The sequence below is a fragment of the Thalassophryne amazonica genome, chromosome 14 (assembly GCF_902500255.1).
Source record: "Thalassophryne amazonica chromosome 14, fThaAma1.1, whole genome shotgun sequence".
Taxonomy (NCBI): Eukaryota; Metazoa; Chordata; class Actinopteri; order Batrachoidiformes; family Batrachoididae; genus Thalassophryne; species Thalassophryne amazonica.
In genome coordinates this window covers 38725430-38748289 of record NC_047116.1, presented here as the reverse complement: position 1 = coordinate 38748289, position 22860 = coordinate 38725430, and the positions used below count along the sequence as shown (strand labels likewise).

Sequence of the window (22860 nt, the reverse complement as noted above, 5' to 3'; positions counted from 1 at the left end):
GCCAAAAGGCTGGCCACAACAATATATTGCAATATATTCAGTTAAGCGAGCACAAATCAGTGCTCACACACATTATTGCAGCTTGTGTCAGGATGCAAAGTTGTAACCTTCTGGTTGCGCATCTCTCTGATAAAGCAAACCGGTAATTTAATTGATGCTCAAGGCATGCAGATTAATGAGGTCCTCATTACTGCCAAACCTGAGCCTTGTGTGTGAGGATGTGTGTATACTTGTGTTGGTGTGTTGAATCAGCTTTCTTTAGTGAAGGGATTTTGTTTGTTCTCATCTCTTATTTTGGCATTTCTGCCCATCTGTCTATTATGTGCAGCCTAGCAACAACTTCAGCTTTCCACTGCTGGTGGGGTGCACAGCACAAACTGTGCCCTGATATTTTATCCTTTTATTTTTGACCCCAAGTGCATTCTTTTTTTGCTCCAATTTTGCTTGGTAGAGGTGGAGGCAGTGTCAAGTCAAGACAAATTCGTATGTGTTCGTATCATGAGGTATGCCCTAAGGGGCTTTTCAGTGTGTACAATGACAAACAACACACTGGCCCTCATGCCAAATTTGTTCATAAATGACTCATATGAGTGATTTAAGATCCTTTCCCTCATTCACGTCTTTTCTGATATATTGAGTTATTTTGAAGCTATGAGCACAATTAACGAATGGTCCAGAACTATCTAGGAGCCATGTGCAAATACTCTCCTGCCATTTAAACCAAGGTTTTCAATAACTGATTGAATCATTCATTAATCTGAAATTGTTTAACCCTCTGGGGCAGACGCCATCGTGTACAACAGCCAGTGGTGGGTACAGTTCCGATAATCCGATAACCGATAATTATCGAAGATAATGTTTTCATTATCGAATTTTCTTTTCAGATAACTTTGAAAACCATTATCGGACTAATTATCTTCTGATAAATTTTTGTCCAATAACTTTTAGACCGATAACGTGGTAAATAAAGCTGAACAGCTACAAACACTTATAAAATTTAAAATCAGTTGAGTACCTACCTGTTAAATGTTTTGTAGCAGATGTGTAGTTCTACTCTCTGCAAACAGAGGAGACCTACTTCTAGAAGAAATCGCTCTACCCTCTGCAGGCAAAGGAGAACTTGTCACCAAAAAATAACCCAACAAAACAAAACAATCATTTCTTTTAACCCCATACTGATATGTGGGCAATATCACCCAAGTCAGCCAGAGACATACATTTTTAACTTATGGTTCAAATTTTAACCAAACTAACTCGGACAAGTTACTTAAATTAACATCACGTCTGAAGTTTCATAAAGTGAAAATATCAGATATATGTTTTAGTTTTAAAGTAATGCGCAAATTTTTAAAGTTTTAGTGTGGACATGCTGTGTCCAGGTGCATTATGGGAAGGATAGGGTTATCTCAGTACGTTCACGATATGAGAAATGCATTTCAGACAGTCTGATCAGGCTCCACAGACAACAGCATTAAACTCTAGTGCCTAAAATTCTCATGAACAGGCACAGTGCGAGAGGTTGGACGCTTGTAGCGCTTCAGCAGCGGGATACCCTCACGATGGCCGACCAGAATAGCAAACAGGTTTGATTTTCATCTGACCATACGAGCGCTGATCAGGAGGTGGTCGTGAAATGTTAAACGCAGCTCGTTACTTGATGTATACTAAACGATGCAGGACGTGCGATTAACCTGAAACTCGGTGTGATCCAAAAAATTCCTGCACCAATGAAAAATCAGATGAAAAAGGGCCAAAACTCTCACTGGCACCAGTAGATCATGGCAGTGTTCTATTTATTTTGACACCGGTTATATCAGATGGTTATCTAATTACAACTTGGCTTTTTTTTTTTTTGGAAAATGCCTTTTTTTACAAACAAAAATGGCATATTTTACAAAAGCACATTTATCTGTAAACGCCAACACATGATACACCTCACATTAACGTGTTGGTTTACATAGAATGAACGAGTCAACCAATCAGTGTTAGTGGAGGTACATTTTACCCAGAATGCCATTTGTCTGTGTTTGTTACAAAATTCAGAAATAGTGCATTATTCAACATTAAAAGATATATGTTATACGTTACCTTTGCACAAATGACAGAATTGAAATTAATGGAGTTATTCTATCAGTATTCATTTTATTTACACCAAACCATAAGTCAGCATTGCTTTATTTTCCAAGTCCTCCGCCTGTCTGCAGCGTTGTGATTGAGTAGAGAGTTGAGCTTTGTGGCTCCTCTCAGCTGCGTTTGTGCTGGAAGCCATGTAGTAAACTGGAGCTTCCAGTAGGGGGCAGGATGCTCAAAGACAGAAGTGCTGGCTCATTGTTTGAGTCTGTCGTCGCCTTTGATGCTTCCAGAAGCGATCGTGGTGTTAAAACTCAAAATCAGCTTGTTAGTAGTTGCAAGTGTACTGGAGAAATTACTGGAATTGATTGTTTATCGGTTATCTGTAACTTCCGATACATTTTTGGGTGGTTTATCGTTTTAGCTTTATCAAAGATAAATTTTCAGTTATCTGATTATCTGTTATCGAAGTTAATTTTTTTGGTTATCTGTGCCCACCACTGATGACGCCTAAGACCAAGCTTTACTAAATTATAAATAACTTTTTAATAATATGAGATAGAATTTTTTTTTTTTTTTTTTTTGCTGAAAAGTTAACTCTGCAGACTTTCAAGCCAGCCATCGGCCATCTTTGTACTCCTCATAGAAGCTGTGTGATGACGTGCGCAATGTGAGTGTCCAATCGGAATTGGTTTACCGTCACTTGGTTTTCCAAAATCCAGTTGTAGGGCAGATTTACTTCTCGTGAAAAGCCAAAGACCGTTTTCAGGAGTGATATGTTACTAGTTGGCCCATTTGAATAGCCGCCTGGGTGTTCTAATGAGTACATACTCCAATGCGCCCTGTGCCATTACGCACAGTGATCAGTGAAAGCAGATGGAGCAGACAGAGAGCCTCTGATGACAATCTCACATGCTCAAACAAAGAGTGTGTAACTATCAGGATTGCTCCACTAGTTTGCATGTGAATGTTACTGGATAACTCTGTTGCTTTCTCGGCATAAAGCACTGTTTACCATATCAATGGAGCACACAAGATGTCAATTTACCTTTATAAAGTGTTATAACAGTTGTTTATTATAGTTTGCTGAGTGTTTTGAATAAATGTGTGGAAAATTTTTCCGCTTTACTTTTTCCTTTCTTATTCCTGATTGTAAACCTTTATTACACTTATAAAACACAACAAAAGCATATATATTATGAAAGCACAGGTTGTCCTGAAAAAAGAGACATAAAACGTGATTGTGGGATGCAGGGAGAGCTGTTAACAGCAATAATAAAACATTTATGCCAGGCGAGTGAACTGTACAAAAAATGCCCTCGGACCCCAAAGGGTTAAGTACTGAAATCCCACATGAATTACATGTCATATTTATGGTTCAGTATCATTTGTTTGTTGTTGGGTTTTTTTTGCAATTTTTGTGCCACACAGATATTTCAATGATAACATGCCCAAAAAGCTTGAACTGATACTCCAACTCTGACTGCTTCACGGTCGCAGGAAGACCGTTCCATAGGCCGGGTGCATGATGAGAAAAGTCCCACATCCTGCGACTGCAAAGCCCAGGCTGGCATGTTTGGTTCCACCAGATCAGCCAGATAAGACGGCGCCAGTCCATGAACAACTTTATAAGTCAAAAACAAAGCTTAAAATCTGCTCTCACAGAGACGGGGAGCCAGTATAACAATGCCAAAATTGGTATGATATGTTCAGACCTTCTGCTACATGTCAAAAGGCTGGCGGTAGTGTTCTGAACCAGCTGAAGACCCCCTGGTGCTGGACTGCGGTAACCCTAAAAATAAAACATTACAATAATCTCCTCTAGAAGAAACAAAAGCATGAATCTGGGTCTCAGCATCAGCCATAGACAGGATGGTGCACTATATTTTGCAGATGGAAAAAAGTAATCCTGGTTACATCCCTGATGTGGAGGTCAAAGGACAACGTGGGATCAAAAATTATCCCAAGGTTCCTCACTTTTTCCGTATGATGTATGACACACGAACCCAGGCTGAGCGCCAGCTGGTCAAACTAATGCCGATGTCTCGCTGGACCAAGAGCCATCATTTCAGTCTTATCGGAGTTTAAAAGTAGGAAGTTACCAGACATCCAGCTGGTACCATGAGTGAAATGTGTCTTGGGATTGATGTATTCCGCCACCGTCTCCGTTTGTGTTTACAAATAGAAGCACCTGCTTGCAGCAGAATGTGGAAAAGACATGCATGTGTGCAACTTCGATTACGGACAAACTGAGGACAGTTGACATTTGCTGTTTGGTATGTTTATGTATTTTTGGTTAAGGATTAATGCTGCCAAAACAGAACATTGATAGGATTAATATTTTTGGAGAAACTATTAGCTAACATTGCTAATGACATTCTGGACTAACACACCATTCCGACAGGGGGCAGTAAATCATCTTTATATTAAAAGTATAAGTGCATGTGTGTGTCATTTTCTTTAGTAAGTTCAATGTAAGTACATAATACAAGTACAATTGTAAATATGTTAAAATACATGGATGACACAAGAAAGTGAAAAAAACTTATTTCCATTGTGATCCATTTCAAAATCAAATGACAAAATAGAAGTGAAAATAATAAAAAAATAATAATAATCATGATAATAGTAATAGTGTATATATGGTAACAAGAACCTTTACAATTTATAAATACATTAAGACAATATATTAACATTTAAAATATTACATAATTAACAGGAAAAAAGGTTGAGTTCTTCTAAAAACTGTTGAGGTCTAAGGTTCTAAAAACATTCTGGACTCACATGCTATTCCAACTCATTATAGAAACTTTTCACAATTTATTACCACCCTCAAAAAAATGTCACAAACACGACCCAATCTTGAGTCTATGGATCCCCACAGGCAACACATTAGTTTGTAAAATAATATCTCTTACCAGTCTGCTCTCTGTTCCTCTTGTCATATAAGTCCTTTTTTGGATGAATAAAATCCTTTTGTGATGAAAACTGAGATAAAAAAAAATAATGTCTGTTGCTGCCTTGAAAAAACTATTCCTGAAGAACATAATCCCTCCACATGCATTTCAAAAATGATTTTCTTTACCCCCAAGACTAAATAAAAATAAAAAGGGTTTTCATGTCACCATGACAATTCTTTCAAAGTTTGAGGCTTTACTGATACATTTGGGTGCTGTAGAAACATCTCAACAGTGCTCAGTGGAAACAGGATGCACTTTTGAGCTTCATGACAAAGGCCATGAATAGCTATGTCCATGTGATTTCTTATGTTTGTCATTTTTAATAAATTTGCAAAAAAAAAAAAAACTTATTTCACATTGTCATTATGGGGTATTGTGTCTAGAATTTTGAGGGCAAAATTTTTTTTTCATCCACTTTGTAACATAAAATGTGGAAAAAAATGAAGCGCTGTGAACACTTTCTGAATGCACTGTAGATGTGCCACATGTCCACACGGTGAACTATATAGACTCAGTGTTATAATGGCTATGGCTCTACTTTATTCAAAGCCCTCAAAGCTACAGTGTGTAGGATTTAGTCTCATCTCTAATGGTGAGGATGCAGATTGCCTTATGCCATTATGCTATTCTTTCCCTTTGCACTTTTGTTTTGTCTGTGACAGTGATTCCTGCTCCCTTGCCTTCTCTTGTGATAGGTGGTACTAGTGACCTAGTGGTACTTGGTGGTAATAGTTAGTTGATTATTATGACCAATCTTTGCAAACCTAGTTTGCATCTGGTTCAACAACAGTATAAAATGGTATTTATATAGCGCTTTTCCATCTGCATCAGACGCTCAAAGCGCTTTACAATAATGCCTCACATTCACCTTGATGTGAGGGTGCTGCCATACAAGGCTCTCACTACACGCCAGAAGCAACAGGGGATTAAAGACCTTGCCCAAGGGCCCTTAGTCATTTTCCAGTCAGGCTGGGATTTGAACCAAGGATCTTCTGGTCTCAAGCTCAATGCCTTAACCACTAGACCATCACCTCCCCTAAAAGAGTATAAAGAGTGGTGAGTATATTTGGTGATGTACTGTCACAGCTTGGCGGCCAACCAATCAAGGTGTTTTGTTTCACATTGTCCTACATATCTTCTCATTATACAGTCCACACAACACATTTAATTCACTCTCACAAACTCATTAATATCATTTTTTCCCCCTTAACATTGGTTTAATATTTGCCTCCCAGTCTTAATCAAACTCATCCCCGTACTGCAATAAAATAAAATAAAAAATCACAACAGGCATTTACCATCAAAATAATTGCCTCCTTACATTTGTTCTGCCTGCCTGAAATTCATATTGTTTTCCTCCAACGGTCACACAGCCTGACACCGAGGACTGCTGAGCTTTTTTTTTTTAAACCATTCATAAACGTTTCGAGTGGTGCTCAGGAGGAGGAGGAGGTCGTTTGGAAACATGAGCTGTAGCTATGCAAATAATTAAGATAGTTTTTCTCTACCCACTAAACAATCAAGAGCATGATTTAACCAGTGATGACCCCCTGGCCACCAGCAGCACAGTCAACAAATATGCACACCAAAGCATTACTTTGTAATGAAAACAAAGCCTGTATGAGTTTTGCAATCTGTTGTAATATATGTTGATTAATTACTTATGTCTGGATATCACAGGTGATGTGGTCAATCTACAGCAAGGATCCATTTACATTACATATGCAATTACTTTCCCTTGGAAGTAGAACTTAAATTAGTGAGTTGTGCATTTCTTACTTCAGTGCGTGGGTGGAAAAGCATTCTGGGTGGTGGTTACCTGGTGACAGTGTTGCAAGTGCAAATACTGCTCATATCCAGCTTGAACTGTTAAAAAAAAAAGAAGAAAAAAAAATCCCTCTGTCATGTTTAGGTACCTCGCACGGGATTATTGGAAACCATTTTCGGTAAAGTTATTTCTTGTTACATTCTGAATGCAAAATAAGCTAAACACTGGAACTTCACTGTGGCTGCCCCGACACCTCAAAGCTTTTATTAAATGAGTGCAAAATGTAAAATACTCATGAAGTAAACATGTTTGATTGAAGGCAAGACACACTCAAAAGTAATAGTTTAGCAGAACTAGTTGGGTCCTGTTTGGCAAAAACTAAGAAGAACCTGTAGTCTATCCTCTAACAGCACAGGCTGTGGTGTGCACATGTGCCACACCATCTGTTGCTGCTGTCCATTGTTAAAAATCACCACAAGGAAAACATTGTGAAATGAAACGAGTTCCGCATACAGTAAAAAAAAAAACGGTGTGACTTATACTCTGATGCAATTTGTATACTTTTTCTTCTTCACAATGTTTTTTTTTTTTTTTTGGCAGATGCGACTTGTACGCTGATGCAACCTATTCTCCAGAAAATACAGTACCTCTCTTGTTAACTTCTGACATAAAGTTGAATGTTAAAGAATATCTTAGACTACCAAACCTTATTGCCTTTTGAACAAAATTGAATAAATAAAGCCTCATAATTAAAGACTTATTTTAAGCCTCGGTCACACGGGACTAACGAAGGACACCGAAGGCCAAACGAAACAAGAAATCTCAACTTACGTTGACTTTCGAAGGCATCGTTTAACTGTCGTCTAGGTTTGTTCCTGCAGCTGGTGCTTCGTCAGAATTTTCAAACTGTTGAAAAATGTGACCGAAGCTCAATGACAACTTCAATTCCTCTGTATTCCATTATGGTTTCTGTCTTGACTGTTCCTTATTGTTTGTATAGTTTCAGTGATGTCAGTGTTCCATCTGACTGTCATCCAACTTCGTCCAGCAGTGTCTTCTGGGAGTATGAGGTAGAACAAAAGTAAAACAAATACCTACCACAAAAAAGGTACAGACGAGTATATTGAAATGGTATGAATGTGACAAGATTATGAATATGATTGTAAGAATGCTGAGAATCGAAGTACAAAAAAGAAAAACGGTCAAGGCTAAAGTAGAGAACGATGGATAGTATGAAGAAAGACTTGAAAGGAACAAGACCGAGTGACAAGAAGATGTACTGAAATTATACAACTGAAAGGGGAAGAAAGAAAATTTACAGTGACCAGGCGATATTATGGAGGAGACCGTGCGTGTCAAACCTGAAAAATAGCGATTGCTGTGTGGCATTTAATCCATGCTGCTGAGTCGTTATGATTGCTAAACATAGATTGGCCAAACATCAAGTCAGATCTAATTTTGCAAAGAGTCAATGTTGGATATTTCATCCTATCTTCATAGATTGCATGGTACAATACGCAATTCAGACAGAGTAAATGTAAGCAAACATTTTGTTGGTGTGTTTCGACCTGAACGTGATTTATTTAGGCTCCTGTTCATTCTTTCAGGGAGCTGAAGGTCAATACCAGATGAATACGTTTAACTAAACCTCAGTTGAGATGTCATGCTGGCTGTTTTTGTCATAATAATTGTTAAGCTTTGTGTGTCAGTTTGTCCATTGCCCTACTTTGCCAGCAGCATCCTATTAAGCAAACAATTTGAATTTCAGATGCTCCCTCCTTCTATCCAAGTGATATCCCTCCTGTGGTGAGAGGCAGGATTAATTTTTATCCCTAACTCCCCGCGCACATGCAGGAAGATGGAGGAGAGCGAGAGGCGGAGCTGGGGGTATAGGGTGTGCGTTTTTGTGTGTGGATAACACCCCTGCTTCCTATTAACCGAGGAGCATCATTTAGTCGAACCTTTGTGTCGAACCTGTGCTGGCGGGTGCCTCGTGTATGATTATGTCTCATCGGTTTCAGCCGTGTGTCAGTAATCAGTTTGTGAGGAGATAGAGAACACCCAAGCTCAGTAAATAATGCAAATCTGCTACTGGGCCTCACTTGCTGTCTTTCTTTCTTCTTCGCCGTGTCTCTCTGGCTTTCTCCTCGTCTTTTCCTCCTCATTTTCTGTGCCTCCCATAAAAATTGGGATTAAGCATTCTCTTAACTCCTGCACAGCAATAATTGGAGCCACTGTCCGTATCAAATCACTTAGCAGACTTTGTGCTTGTGTTAATGGACACGTCTGTAAAACAAAAATGAGGCAATTCGCTTTCTGAATGTCATGACCAGGCAGTCTACAAAGAAGTGTGTGGTTTAAAAAGCAGCATACATTGTTCATATCGCACAACCCTAACCTGTTGAGTCAGGTCGGCCTCACTGGAGGTTAACTCCCAGATGGACTCAGTTTTCTGATGATTATTTCAACTGAGCAACAAAATGATCACAATAACGTACTGTGATAAAAATTAACAGTGATAAGCTTTAGACATTTATACTAGTTATGGGGAGATCAAAGAGCATATTACAGAGCAAAAATAAAAGGAAGAAGAATGTCGTCAGCTCACACATTAATGTGCATGACAACTTCCTACCTCAAAGTGCTGCTTGAGCTGCCATTGGGAAGAAAGTGTTGGAAACAGGCAAAAAAAAGAGAGAGAAGCGTGAGTGAGAATGGAGCCGGCAAGGTGCATGAAAGTGACTGCGAAAGTCCGCTTGTGTTCTCTAAAGCTGAGGAAATTGTTGACAAGTAAAAGTAATCCAAAACTACATTTACCGTTGGCTTCCCAATACAAAAAATTGCAAAACAGGATAATTACAAACCCCGCTGCAATCCATCTGCAAGCTTACATGGTCATCCTGAAGTGTCCCACCCGTTCAAAATTTTGATGCTGATAGAACTTACCGGGAACCCAAGCAGGTCATTGGCAAGCTTGTGACAACTTAACCGGCCCATCTGCAACGTCCCAGGAAGCCTTCTGCAAGTTAAAGGCATTTGCGTGTACAAAACACTTAGGTGGATCTGTATTTGATCTGTTTTCCTCTAGCTCACCATGGCAGTGCAGCAAGCAGATGGCAAAATATTGTATCCTGTGAATAACTGTCACCAGTGGCGAGGTCACTGCTAGCTTCAGCTCTGCCCCTTTTTGCTGCTTCACATGCCATTTTGCTTCCCGATTTATTAACCAAGAGGGAAACAGGAGCCAGTGAGGAGCACAAACTGAGTGTCAAAGTCAACTTACATCCTCTGAAGTTGAGAAAATTGTTGGCACAAAAGGTTATCCCCCTAAAGCCCCCATCACACATAGCAAGAATATGCAGGAACCATGCCGACACTACAGATATTGCCATAATCCAATGCAGTCGGGAGGAAAAGCGGTGTGGTCAGCAGGGTCAAAATGCATCCGGAGTACCTCGTCCACACCTGTGCAATGGCATCCAAAGCACATGTAGACAACAAGTAGATGACACAGACTGCTGTCAGACAGCCATAAAAGGTTTTGAAGACTGCCTGATGTCCAAACATGAGTACGTTAGCATGTGAGCTCTGCACACACGCGTGGGGCTGCAATTATCACTTAGCCATGTGTGTGTGTGTGTGTGTGCATAACGCACCATGGGCCACTAAGTGCGCATGGGGCGCACATGTGCTACTGGATAGTTGGCGCACATGTGCTACTGGATAGTTTTGCTGAAATTTTGCTGGCAGTGGGCTATGCAGTCTCCTGCATCAGACGCAGCACCTTTCCAGGGAACTTTAATTTCTTTTTTCTTTTTTGCTCACTTCAGGAGCACAATGCAACTCTGGACACCGTGATGGTTGGATTATCACATGGGATATTTTTTTTTTATTTTGGATGAGAGGATTTTAACCACAGGCTGCCAGTTTCAGCTCCACATCCACATCCACACTGTGAAACACTCCTGGACCATTGTTGGAGGTGAGATTCATGTTTTTTTTAATGTTATCATGGCCTGACACACCAGTACCGTGTCATATCTCCTACAGAGATAGAAGGTGATCATTTATTACAGCGTGAGATCCGTTCAGCTCCGAGCCTGTCTTGTGCAATGACGTGTTACTGTGCACCACGAAGAGGGGCAGCTGCCCATGTTATATACTGTTATGATGGAAGCAATATTCACATTATTTACATCACCCATGGGAAGGAAAGGACAAATATCTGCCCTGTAAGGTCTATTGTGGATATAACAGCCTGTTAAGACTTGCGGGGGCGTGTGCACAGTTGCACACGGTGGCTTTGGTTTGATAGTCACTGTTGTTCACATTCACTGTACATGATAATAAGTCATAATTATTATCATGATGAAGTGTGCCACATACATTTCAACAGTTCCTTTGTGCTCCGGGGGTACATTATTATAAGTGGTACGTTCAGGTCATACCGGCAGGCATACCATGACACATCCATCTCAAGGTTCCCTTGTATGTGCTCAAAAAAATTCAGATCCTGTTTTGCCGCCATCAGAATATGTAAATTGTGGTCAGATGGTCCACAGATTGCACATGGACCACCATCGGATAGGTGTCCCATTTTGACGGTGCTCGGAGGGTTTTGAACATGTGCATCACACTTGGGGCCACCGGCCGATTTTGACCAACTGTGTGGACTTCAACAAGATGGCTGTCAGAACATTTTGAAACTAAAATCCATCACTTTTTGGATGTGTGCCGGTTTGTCATTCTGACGCCATTCTACATGATTCTGGCTATGTGTTACGGGGGTATAAGGGTTGTTGTTGCTTTGATATTCAGACCATGAAACATGTAGACTTATTTGTTTCAAAGAAATATTGGCAAAGCCAGTGATGCCGGTAACACATTACTTAGTAACGCGTGACTCTAATCTGACCGCTTTTTCAGTAACAAGTAATGTAACGCGTTAATCTTTCCAAATCAGTAATCACATTAAAATTACTTCTCTAAGTCACTGTGCGTTACTATTATTTTTGCATTGTGGGTCGACCGCAGCATTAAAATTTGCCCGTGGGCAGGAGGTCAGGGTTCGACTGACCTGCCCGCTTTCACCGAGCTGTGAGCTTTTTGTATGTAGTTTTCAGCAACCTCTCCGAGTTGAAAAACAGTTGTCGACTCTCAAAGCGCGGTGACAACAGCACACCTGCACTGAGGTCTACAAAGACATTTTTACACTCTTTTCCCCCCTTTATTTAAAACTCTGAGCTGCTCTGTGTGTCCTCGTTATAAACAGCTGATCCATAACGTGTTAACAAATAACACTTTTTTTCCCACCCAAATGCACCTAAACTCTCTGAGGACGTAATAAACACTAAAAAAATTTCTTACCTTCCAATATGGTAGTGATTTCTGCCTAAATAAACGTTATCCATTCTTCCTGCTCAAATGCCATAGCAGGGGCGAATCCACGCAGAAAGGAGTGTGGAGTGGGGCAGGAACGTGGCCCCCCACAACACACCTAGATTAAAGGGCCACTTTTGAAGCTGTTTTTTACTACTACTACTACTAATACTAATACTACTTATAATAATAATAATAATAATAATAATAACAATAATAATAATAATTTCAACAACTAAAATATTTAGAGAGAATTTAAATGTTAGAAAAATGTTAGAATGAATTTAATAGTTACATTTATAAACAATGTAGGTTTGAAATGGTAAGTTTTACCTTTACAGTGCATCAACAGTTAAATATGAGGTCAAGAAAGATGTCTTTATTTTATTTTTTTTAATAAAACAAGTATTTGTGTTCATTGAATTCAAGAAAGGGTGAATATAAAGTGAGTACTAGCAAAATGCATTATCATTTTCATGTTGAGGTGGCAGGGGGTTGTTGTCGGCAGTTGCTGAAAGTAACTAATAAAATAACTAGTAATCTAACTGAGTTACATTTGAAATTGAGTAATCAGTAAAGTAACTACATTACTTTTTTAGGGAGTAATCAGTAATCAGTAAAGTAACTGTGGCAACACTGGGCAAAAACATTGCTGCACTAGAGTCACCATCAAGAGTGCTTTCACAATAAAGCCTCTCGTTATGCAGTGCTTCTACAACAACAAGGACAATAATAAATGAGGATGTCTTGATGCAATCAGACTTCAATTCTGATTGAAGCAATCAGAATTGGGCCAGATCAAGGCATTTTTTTGATTGATCTTTAACAAATATATTAAATGCAAGTCACTGAGTTCCACTCGCTTTGTTTCAAATTCCTAGCATCAGTGGATGGAACAGGCAGTCAGTGCTGCTGCTCCACAACAGAGCCACATGTATGTTTTAAAAGTGCATTAACATTCTTCTTTCCTTTACATATCCATTAATTTTATTCACGCAGATTATCAACAATGGGTGTCAGTCTGAGCCTGTTTCATAAGCAGGGCGCCTTCGGCAGTGATCTGCCAGTTAATGCAACATTAAGGAACAGCTTGGATTGAAGGTTTTTTTTATGCATGTCAGAGCTGTTAAACTGTCAAGCATATGTGCTTGTGGTGTGCCTATGAAAGTGTAAAATCAAGGAAAACACAAGTATCAGATCAGGACTCTGTATCAGAAGATATTCAGTATTAAATTATTCGGATCTGGATTGGAGCAAAATAAAAACTGATATGCAAAGTGCTTCCAAAATAAAAATACAATAAAAGACAAAGGTTTCAAATTTCTTCAGGTTTCAGTCATTATTAGAATACTCTTTAATTTGGCAGTCCTATGAAATTCTATATACCACGGTAAACATCCATATGAAAAAAAAATTGTGGTATTTTTTGCAATATTGTCCAGCCCGAGTGGTGATGTATAATTGAGTAAGATTTGTGGAGAGTGAAAGGTGAGAACAACAAAACATGAGCAGATCAAGAATTGCAGTAACAGCATTATTACACCACTTGTGTAAATGTGCAGGTGAATAAGAAAGTCGTCACATATACACTAGTGCTTGGGCTTAATTCTAGTAGAGTCCATGACAGGTGGCATTTACACCAGAATATTCTTTGTCCTGTCTCTCATTACTATATGTATATCAGTGTGTCTCAGTGCAAGATAAGTTGCCTCTCTGAAAACCTCTGAAGGAAGAGCAGCTCCTCAGAAAACCATCTATACTGACACAGTCCTCTGTCTTCTTCACAGAGATCCTGAACGGAGGTGTGTATGTCGACAAGAACAAGTTCCTGTGCCATGCCGACACGATCCACTGGCAAGACATTGTTAAAAGCCCACGGATGCATCCAGTGGTGGTACCCACAAATAGCAGCGTCGCATGTAAGTTGCTTACCTCACACAAGTATGATGCATAAAAAAATGTTTGTTCAAAAACCAAGATATGATCATCAATGAATGATCAATGAAATGTCTTGCTCAAGCATGATTTATCCCATTTTAAATCCAGTTCTAGGGTACTAATAGCCAAACTTTCCCAATCAAATGTCCAATGAATTAAAATGTAACCTATATTATACAAATAATGAATGTTTATGGAACCAAGCCGCACTCTAAATGCAATGCAACACAAATAGGATGAATTAATCCATGTCATGTGACATACAAGCACCAATCAAATGACAAAAATCCACTCAGCCGTTATATAAAAGTTGCTAACTGCATCTAAAATGGCCTATAAAACTGACTGAACATAAAATTAACTGAATATAAAAATAATTGAATCTAAAATGGAATATAACACTTTCTATGAAGGTTTTATATAACGGCTGAGTGGATCCTTGTCATTTGATTGGTGCTTTGTATGTCACATGACATGGATTATCTGTCTCATTTGTGTTGCTTTGCATTTAGAGTGCAGTTTGGTTCCAATTAGAGTGCAAATTTGGTTCCATACATTTGGTACCATTGCACTCTGCACATGCGAACACACACATGCACGTACACACGTGTGCGCGTGCACATGCATGCACACACATGCTCACAGGCACCCACACATGCACATGCATGCACACACACACACACAATGCATGTGCGCGTGCGAGCACACACATGCAAAACAAATGCACTGCACTGTCTAGAGGCTATTAGCAGGAAGTTGGAGTGAAAAGCTGGAGTAATTTTTGACATGATTTTTTTTTTTTCATTGCGCTCAGGAAAGACACTGTTTTATTTTGGTAGTACACGTGCGCACAAGCGCTGACCCGGCTGTGTGTGCATGCGAGCGCGGGGGACAACAACTCTACCAAGACGACAATTTGATTGAGCTAACTGACGCTACTAATTCTTGCAACACACACATGCGCACACACACACACTCACACAAAAATCCACTCCGCTGTAAGCCATCTGGATGCATGAAGAATTGTTCAGATGAAAAGCTGGCGTGATTTATGGCTGGACTGAGTAACTACACAGTCTTTGCAGTCAGTGCACAGCATCACTGGACTACATGTCACAATTTGGACTTTTAGCATCAGTGGAACACCAAAATGTATGTCCCTTTTGTGTTGTTTATAAATTAATAAAAAATCAAATGACAAGGATCTATTTTAGACATTATATAAAACAAATAATGAATGTTTTTACATTCTTTCAATGGAACAAATATTTAATTCGGTAAAAGCTGGAACAAACCATTCGCAAAACACCTCCATTGGAAGTCTCACAGGACAAGTTTGAACATGCCCAGCTGTTAAACAATTTCTCGGATACTCACTCGACTGAAAGCCATCGAAAACCGCCTGAATCTTACAAATGGTTATCAACATGGAGATGTTTTTCTGTGGCGCCGCACGATGAGCGGCTGTGTGCCAACGCGCGAATCCGTCTGCACATCTTTCATTACAAAATCTCCTTTAACAGTGGAATGTCGGGATAAACTGCTGATCCCGACCTCTTGTGAAACTTCTCTGCTCTCTCACGACGTCCTGGGTCAACAGAGGCTTAAATTTGGAAGTTTTCAGCTCGAAACAGGCTGACGACGGCGGCTCGGGGCGCGGCGCGCCGTCCGGCGCCGTGGGCTGTCCTTAAAGCGATAGTAACATGCCTTAATCTCTCATCAGCCGTTAAAATTTTCACCGAAAACCATCTGAATTTCTCGAATGGTGTCCACTTGGATGTGCCTTACAGTTTTGAAAAAATTTTGATCAAGCAAAGCGCCAGTCTCTCAGGAAGTTCTCAGACAAAGGAATTCTGACGGGAGGGGTGGACCAGTGCTCACTCAAAGCCTGCCCACAGGCAAATGACGAAACCGACAGGCTTGAAAAAACTCACGCATGCGCACAAGGGTTCAAGCTTGTCTGATGTAATCGCACGTGATTCAAATCCATATAGTTTTTGAAAAAAATAAAAAGGTCAGTTTCTTTTCTAATAGACCTCATATTCCAGCTTTCACCTCATGAAATACTGAACTCATAAACATTCCTAATTTGTATACTATGTCATCCAGGTGGGATTCAGTGCATCCAGAAAGTATTCACAGCACTTCACTTTTTCCACATTTTTTATGTTACAGCCTTATTCTAAAATTGATTAAATTGATTGTTTTTTCCACACAATTCTACACACAATATCCCAAAATGACAATGTGGACAAAAAGTTTTTTGCAATATTTTCAAATTTAGTTAAAAAAAAATCTTGTTCCCCCCTTTTTAATATTATTATATTTAAGTAAATATTGGAGGAGTGGGGTACAATTAGTTATACCTAACAGCTAACATTAGCTTATCTAGCAGGCTGTAGCAACGTTCATTGTAGCTTACAAATGGTTCTTTTGGGTTTGATAAACCACATTAATTATACTTTTGTCCACATTTATTTTATATGTATTTGTTAATACCATTACTGTAGGTTTAACTACGCTATTATACTTTATACACTAATTACTGTTTTGTTTATCATGTTAGCTTGCTGGGTATGGTTTGGCTTATTAATGGCTAATTTAGCTCTTCTACTATAACTAGCTTATTTTCGCTATTTACAATTTTATTTTACATGGTGTAGATTTTTAATGATTCATCAGTTTATGTGTTCCTTTAAAGATATCAACATATAGTACCTAAGTTCTTAGGTTTCCATTTGATAGCATAATGATTCTACTTTTTATTTTCCTACAGTATGCTAACAGAGTTACGTTAGATAGATACCAGTACACTCACACACTCATAGCTTCTGTTTCTACAATAAAACACCAGATTTATAGCTTAGCCTACTAACTATATTTAATTTTACAACTAGTCTGCATACTAAATTACCTATACTACAATCTTCTCCTGTGATGTCTTAGCCTTCTTATGTCTTATTATTTATTATATTATATATATATATATATATATATATATATATATATATATATATATATATATATATATATATATATATATATATATATATATATATATATATATATATATATATATATATATATATATATATATATACCTTTTTCTTGAGCCACTTGGGTGGGTACAGAGATTTCCCATGGGATAAAAAAGCTTTTCAACCTACCATCCCTGGTTCTCCAGACCAGGCACCTAAATGGCTCTACTCTGCTCTTTCTACTCTCCTATTTTGCTCTTCCCTTTATATACTAGCATAGTTCCACCTTACAATTGGAATATAATATATAAGATATACCTTACTGAATTTTCATATGTACACAGTATTCACAGCCTTTGTCATGAAGCTCAAAATTGAGAGTAGGTGTATCCTGTTTCCACTGATCATTATTGAAATGTTCAATTGATTGGACATGATTTGGAAAAGCACACACCTGTCTACATATAAGGTCCCACAGTTGACAGTGCATGTCAGGCACAAATCTGAGAAGGGTAGAGGAACATTTTTGCTGCTTTGAATGTCCCAATGAGCACAGTGGCCTCCATCATCATTGGATCATCGGATCCACCAGGACTCTTCCTAGAGTTGGCGACCTGTCTAAACTGAGCAATAGGGGGAGAAGAGCTTTAGTCAGACAGGTGACCAAGAGATCCAGCATTCCTCTGAGGAGAACCTTACAGAAGGACACCCATCTCTGCAGCAATCCACCAATCAGGCCTGTATGGTAGAGTGGTCACATGGAAGTCACTCCTCGGTAAAAGGCACATGGCAACCGACCTGGAGTTTGCCAAAAGACACCTAAAGGACTCTTAGACCATGAGAAACAAAATTCTCTGGTTTGATGAGACAAAGATTGAACTCTTTGGCAGGTGTCATGTTTGGAGGAAACCAGGTACCATCCCTACAGTGAAGCATGGTGGTTTAGAGGTCCCAATGAGCACAGTGGTCTCCATCATTGATAAACGGAAGAAGTTCAGATCCACCAGGACTCTTCCTAGAGCTGGCCACCCGTCTAAACTGAGTGAATTGGATAGAAGGGACCTTAGTCAGGGTTGTGACCAAGAACCTGATGGTCCCTCTGTCAGAGCTCCAGCATTCCTCTGTGGAGAGAGGACAACCTTCAAGAATGACAGCTATCTCTGCGGCAATCCATCAGTCAGGTTCCTTAGTAAAAGGCACATGACAGCCTGCCTGGAGTTTGCCAAAAGGCACCTGAAGGATTCTCAGACCATTGGAAACAAAATTCCCTTGTGTAATGAGGCAAAGATTGAACTCTTTGGCGTGAATGCCAGGCATCATGTTTAGAGGAAACCAGGCACCATCCCTACAGTGAAGCATGGTGGTGGCAGCATCATGCTGTGTGGATGTTTATCAGCAGCAGGAACTGGGAGACTAGTCAGGATTGAGGGAAGGATGAATGCAGCAATGTACAGAGACACCCTGGATGAAAACCCTAAGCACATAGCCAAGATATCAAAGAAAAGACTTTAATATATCACACCAAATACTTTACTAACAGCTTGTAAAGGCTTTATAATAGTATTTTTAAGTTTACTAACGCCAAATAGACAGGTAACTGAACATCAGCCCTATGGCTACATCCATATACTCATATGAGCTTACTATATAGTAGCCAAAAAGAAATAGCTCACTATCCGTAGGGTATCAAAATACCCAGTATGCATTTAATTGTTGTCAAATCTATCAAGATGTTGCATTACCTACCATAGTGTGCAAACAGACATCACAACACTATACCATTCTGCAGCTGGAGCATTCAGCATGCAGCATTAGGTGAAGAAGAACTTCACAGGATAATTCAAAGCTTGTGTGCATATTTGAAGATGGTAGAGACATCAGTGGGACAATGGCATAGAACAAATGTACATCAGCAACCATTTACAAAAGTCTGCCGTTACAAAATATACATTTTCACAGTATACGTGAGCATGCACATATGCATCTTCTCTTAACATCTGGGTCAAAGGACAAGTAAGACGGTGATGGCATAGTATGTTTGACAATGTCCACATTGGTTCCCTTCTCCTTGTTTGCTTGCTTCTAATATGTACTTCAGTAATGGTTGGGTAGAATGTACAAAACAATGTAAATACATAGAGAGTTTTCTGATGCAGGGTAACACAATAGGAAGTTAATTAAATAGCTAACAGATTGCAAAGCTAACTGGAACACTGATTCAGTTTAAAAATACCTGACTCTTAACCTAACTGAATATTAGTGAATGTTAGCTTATTAACAATAGACACTCAGTCACCCCTTGGCCCCATTACTCCATTGTGCTTAACAAAACAATCCAAAAATGAATACCTATTCATTTCCCATTAATGATTTATTGTCACCAGCTGGAAGACACATTAACTGCTTAGAATTACAGAAGGGATTTATTAAGGTGTAATAAAATACTTAATCTGTCAAGGGGCTGGGTGTTATGTGTCGGACGCAGGACGGAGAACCGACCAGCGTTTGAAGGACCCAGTATAAAATAAGCAGAGCACGGTACAAAGGATAACAAAATTTAATGATATAACAGTGATGTGAAAAAAAGACAACAAATGAGTGCGCGGTCTGGCATGGTGGATTTACGGTGCGCTCCCAGCTGCACAAACGGTCTGGAGCCAGAAACAGTTCGGACCCAAGGACCCTGCCTACACCCCCCAGGTGGCCGCGACAAACCGAGTCTGTGAAAGAAGAAACCATCATGTGAGTCCACACTCCACACACAGAGAGACCGCTCAAAGGTGTACATAAACAGCAAACACTTCCTGGCTTAATCACTAATCAGCTTCCCTCTCTGCAGGCATGGAACACCCAGTTCACATTACTCAACTGCAGTGGAAGCTGATTAAACGACTAACATAACAGCTCAATATAATAAGGTGTGAGGGACACCACATTTACTGACTGTACTTATGTTAGTCACAAAACCTAATGTACCTCAGGAAGTGTGCTGACGAGCGTGAGACCTCACCCCCTCCTCTTTCACAGACCATGCATCAAACCTGGACGTTCTCTGCATCCGTGATGATGAGATGGCTCTCAAGACGACGATCTCACCCGTCTGGTCACAAAGTCGAGTCTCTGGCAAATACACACTGTGTACTCCAGACTTAAATGCTACCATGCTCCAATCTGTGTAGATGCACCACAGCTGTGAGTCCTGATGAGCTGCACATGATCAGCCTCAGGTAATCAGGGTGAGGTCCTGATAATTCAGCCACACAGCCACTCAGTCCTAAACGCGCACCACCTGGAAGGAAAAACAAAAGACAGAAACAAAAGACAGCCAGGCACCCCCAGCCTCACAACAGCACCCCACCCTCACGGGAAGCCTCCCGGCGACCACACAAACCTCGCCCAGGAGAAACACCCCCCTCCAGGGACCATGGTTGGAAACCGTATCTGCATTCATCTTCCAACAGAATCGTCTCCTAACAGAACGGTTGACGTCTTCTCCTCTGACTGCATCTTTGCCCTTGTTTCTGTCAGTCAATTTGCACAGGTGTGGCCAGGAGTTCTTGAACCTGTGCGGTCAGCCTTTGTCCAACCATGTTTACAGTCTGATTAGTCATAAAACAAAAAAGAACAAACACAAACAACCAAACCACCCCCCCCCCCCCTCCCCAGAGGACCGTTCCATCAAACCCCGGGAAGGGGAGAAAAGAAAAACAACCCAAACTTAAGCTTGCAAATAAAAACACTAACACCCCCCCCTCCCCAGAGGACCGTCCCATCAAACCCCGGGAAGAGGAGAAAAGAAAAACAACCCAAACTTAAGATTGCAAATAAAAACGCCAACACACCCCTCCCCCCCGGACGACATGTAGGGACCAACACCCCCCAGAGGACATCCCGCCAGCTCTAGGAGTAATAACCACAACCGAGGTCCCTCTGGGATCCAAAGTCACCCACGGGGACTCCCAGCGCCTCCCAGAGGACCGTTCCATCAACCCCAGGAGACGCCCCCCCTCATGACCAACGGACCCCGCCCCGGCCGTCTATGGCTAGATGGACCCACAGCCCTTTCCCCCCCAGAGGACACCACAGTCACACCCTGAGGGCGGAAACTGGGGGGAAAAACAAAAGGAGAAAAAAAACAAACAAACAAAACAACCCCAGCCCCACCCCCTCAGCGCAGTGGAAATTGGAAGCACGTCCAGCGTCACCAACCATGACTATACCCCAGAAGTCAACCGGGAGGAGTGGAACAGCGGTTATGGCAGACGGCACAAAACGGCGCCACCCCTCTGACTTCCAAACCAGCCACCAGCTGTAGGTATATTCCACTGCCCCAAACCTCAGCCACGCCGATGGCAGATGGCTCAAAGGCGCGCTGAAGCCGGAGGTGGAACAGGGAATCAACAAAAAAAAAAAACACCCCCCCCCCCCCTTCCAGGTGCAGAGGTTACCTGGGAAACGCCCAGCATAACCAAACTGCACCACTCCAGCAACGCCGACAACCTACGGCTCACACGGCTGGAGCCAGAGGAGAAGAGAGGGCATAACAAAAAAAACAAAAAGAAAAAAGGAAAAACAACCCAATTACCCCCCCATCACCCCCCAGAGGACTGTCCCATCAAACCCTGGGAGGTGAAACCAAAAGAAACAAAAAGAAAGACCAACAGACTAACATACAGTTATTTGGGTCCTGTTTATGCTCCAGACAGCCTGCAAGGGCATGACCCCAGACACTAACAGTGAAAAAAATCCCACACAAAAACCAACTAAAAAAAACCCCACAAAAAATGAACCAACACAAAAATAATAAGTGACTCATACCGTTAAGCTCAAACAAATGGAACACACCTTCTTAAGAGCATTAACGGTACTGTGACTCCGTCACCAACAGAGGGAGCCAGAGTGCTAAAAATGAAAAACCCCCTTTGGTAACAGAGAAACCAACTCATGCTGCTTTTCTGTGCGCAGCTGTGTGCAAACACACAACCAAAATGTATTTCAACTAAATTACGCCGGAGCTGTCACAACAGACGCAGTAGCTATCTTTACCCGGGGAAACGGGGCTACAACTGTAACAACAGGAAGCACAGCGACCTGTGCCACAGTGCTCCGCCGTGCGCGTTCACCCATTACAGACACACTCTTGCAGCTCCCGTTTAAACCTCTTATCCGGTCGAAGTGTGACGCGAAGCCGTCGCTAGTCACACTCCACCACGACCCACGGATAAGGCAACAAACACAGGAACACGGCTGCAAGAGAGCTCAAATCAGTATTCGATAATGGGTTCTCAAACACGCACCATCCGGGCGGAGAGCACCCGCAACTGATCCGGATAACTTCTGAACGTCTGCTGCCGTCTTCCCGGCGCGTTACCGTCTCTGCTACCGCTGGGTCCGTGATGTTTGGCCAGAGACTACTGTTATGTGTCGGACGCAGGACGGAGAACCGACCAGCGTTTGAAGGATCCAGTATAAAATAAGCAGAGCACGGTACAAAGGATAACAAAATTTAATGACATAACAGTGATGTGAAAAAAAGACAACAAATGAGTGCGCGGTCTGGCGTGGTGGATTTACGGTGCACTCCCAGCTGCACAAACGGTCCGGAGCCAGAAACAGTTCGGACCCAAGGACCCCGCCGACACCCCCCAGGTGGCCGCGACAAACCGAGTCTGTTAAAGAAGAAACCATCATGTGAGTCCACACTCCACACACAGAGAGACCGCTCAAAGGTGTACATAAACAGCAAACACTTCCTGGCTTAATCACT

At 41.0% G+C, this 22860-nt stretch overlaps 1 protein-coding gene across 1 annotated transcript in view; it reads left to right on the top strand.

Annotated features, from left to right (window-relative positions):
• Positions 1-22860, top strand: part of LOC117525342 (receptor tyrosine-protein kinase erbB-4-like) — a 1053282-nt gene that overhangs the window by 620203 nt on the left and 410219 nt on the right. Inside the window, exon 4 of the mRNA XM_034187180.1 lies at positions 13965-14096. Coding sequence (XP_034043071.1) covers positions 13965-14096 — 132 coding nt within the window. The remainder of the gene's footprint in view (positions 1-13964; positions 14097-22860) is intronic.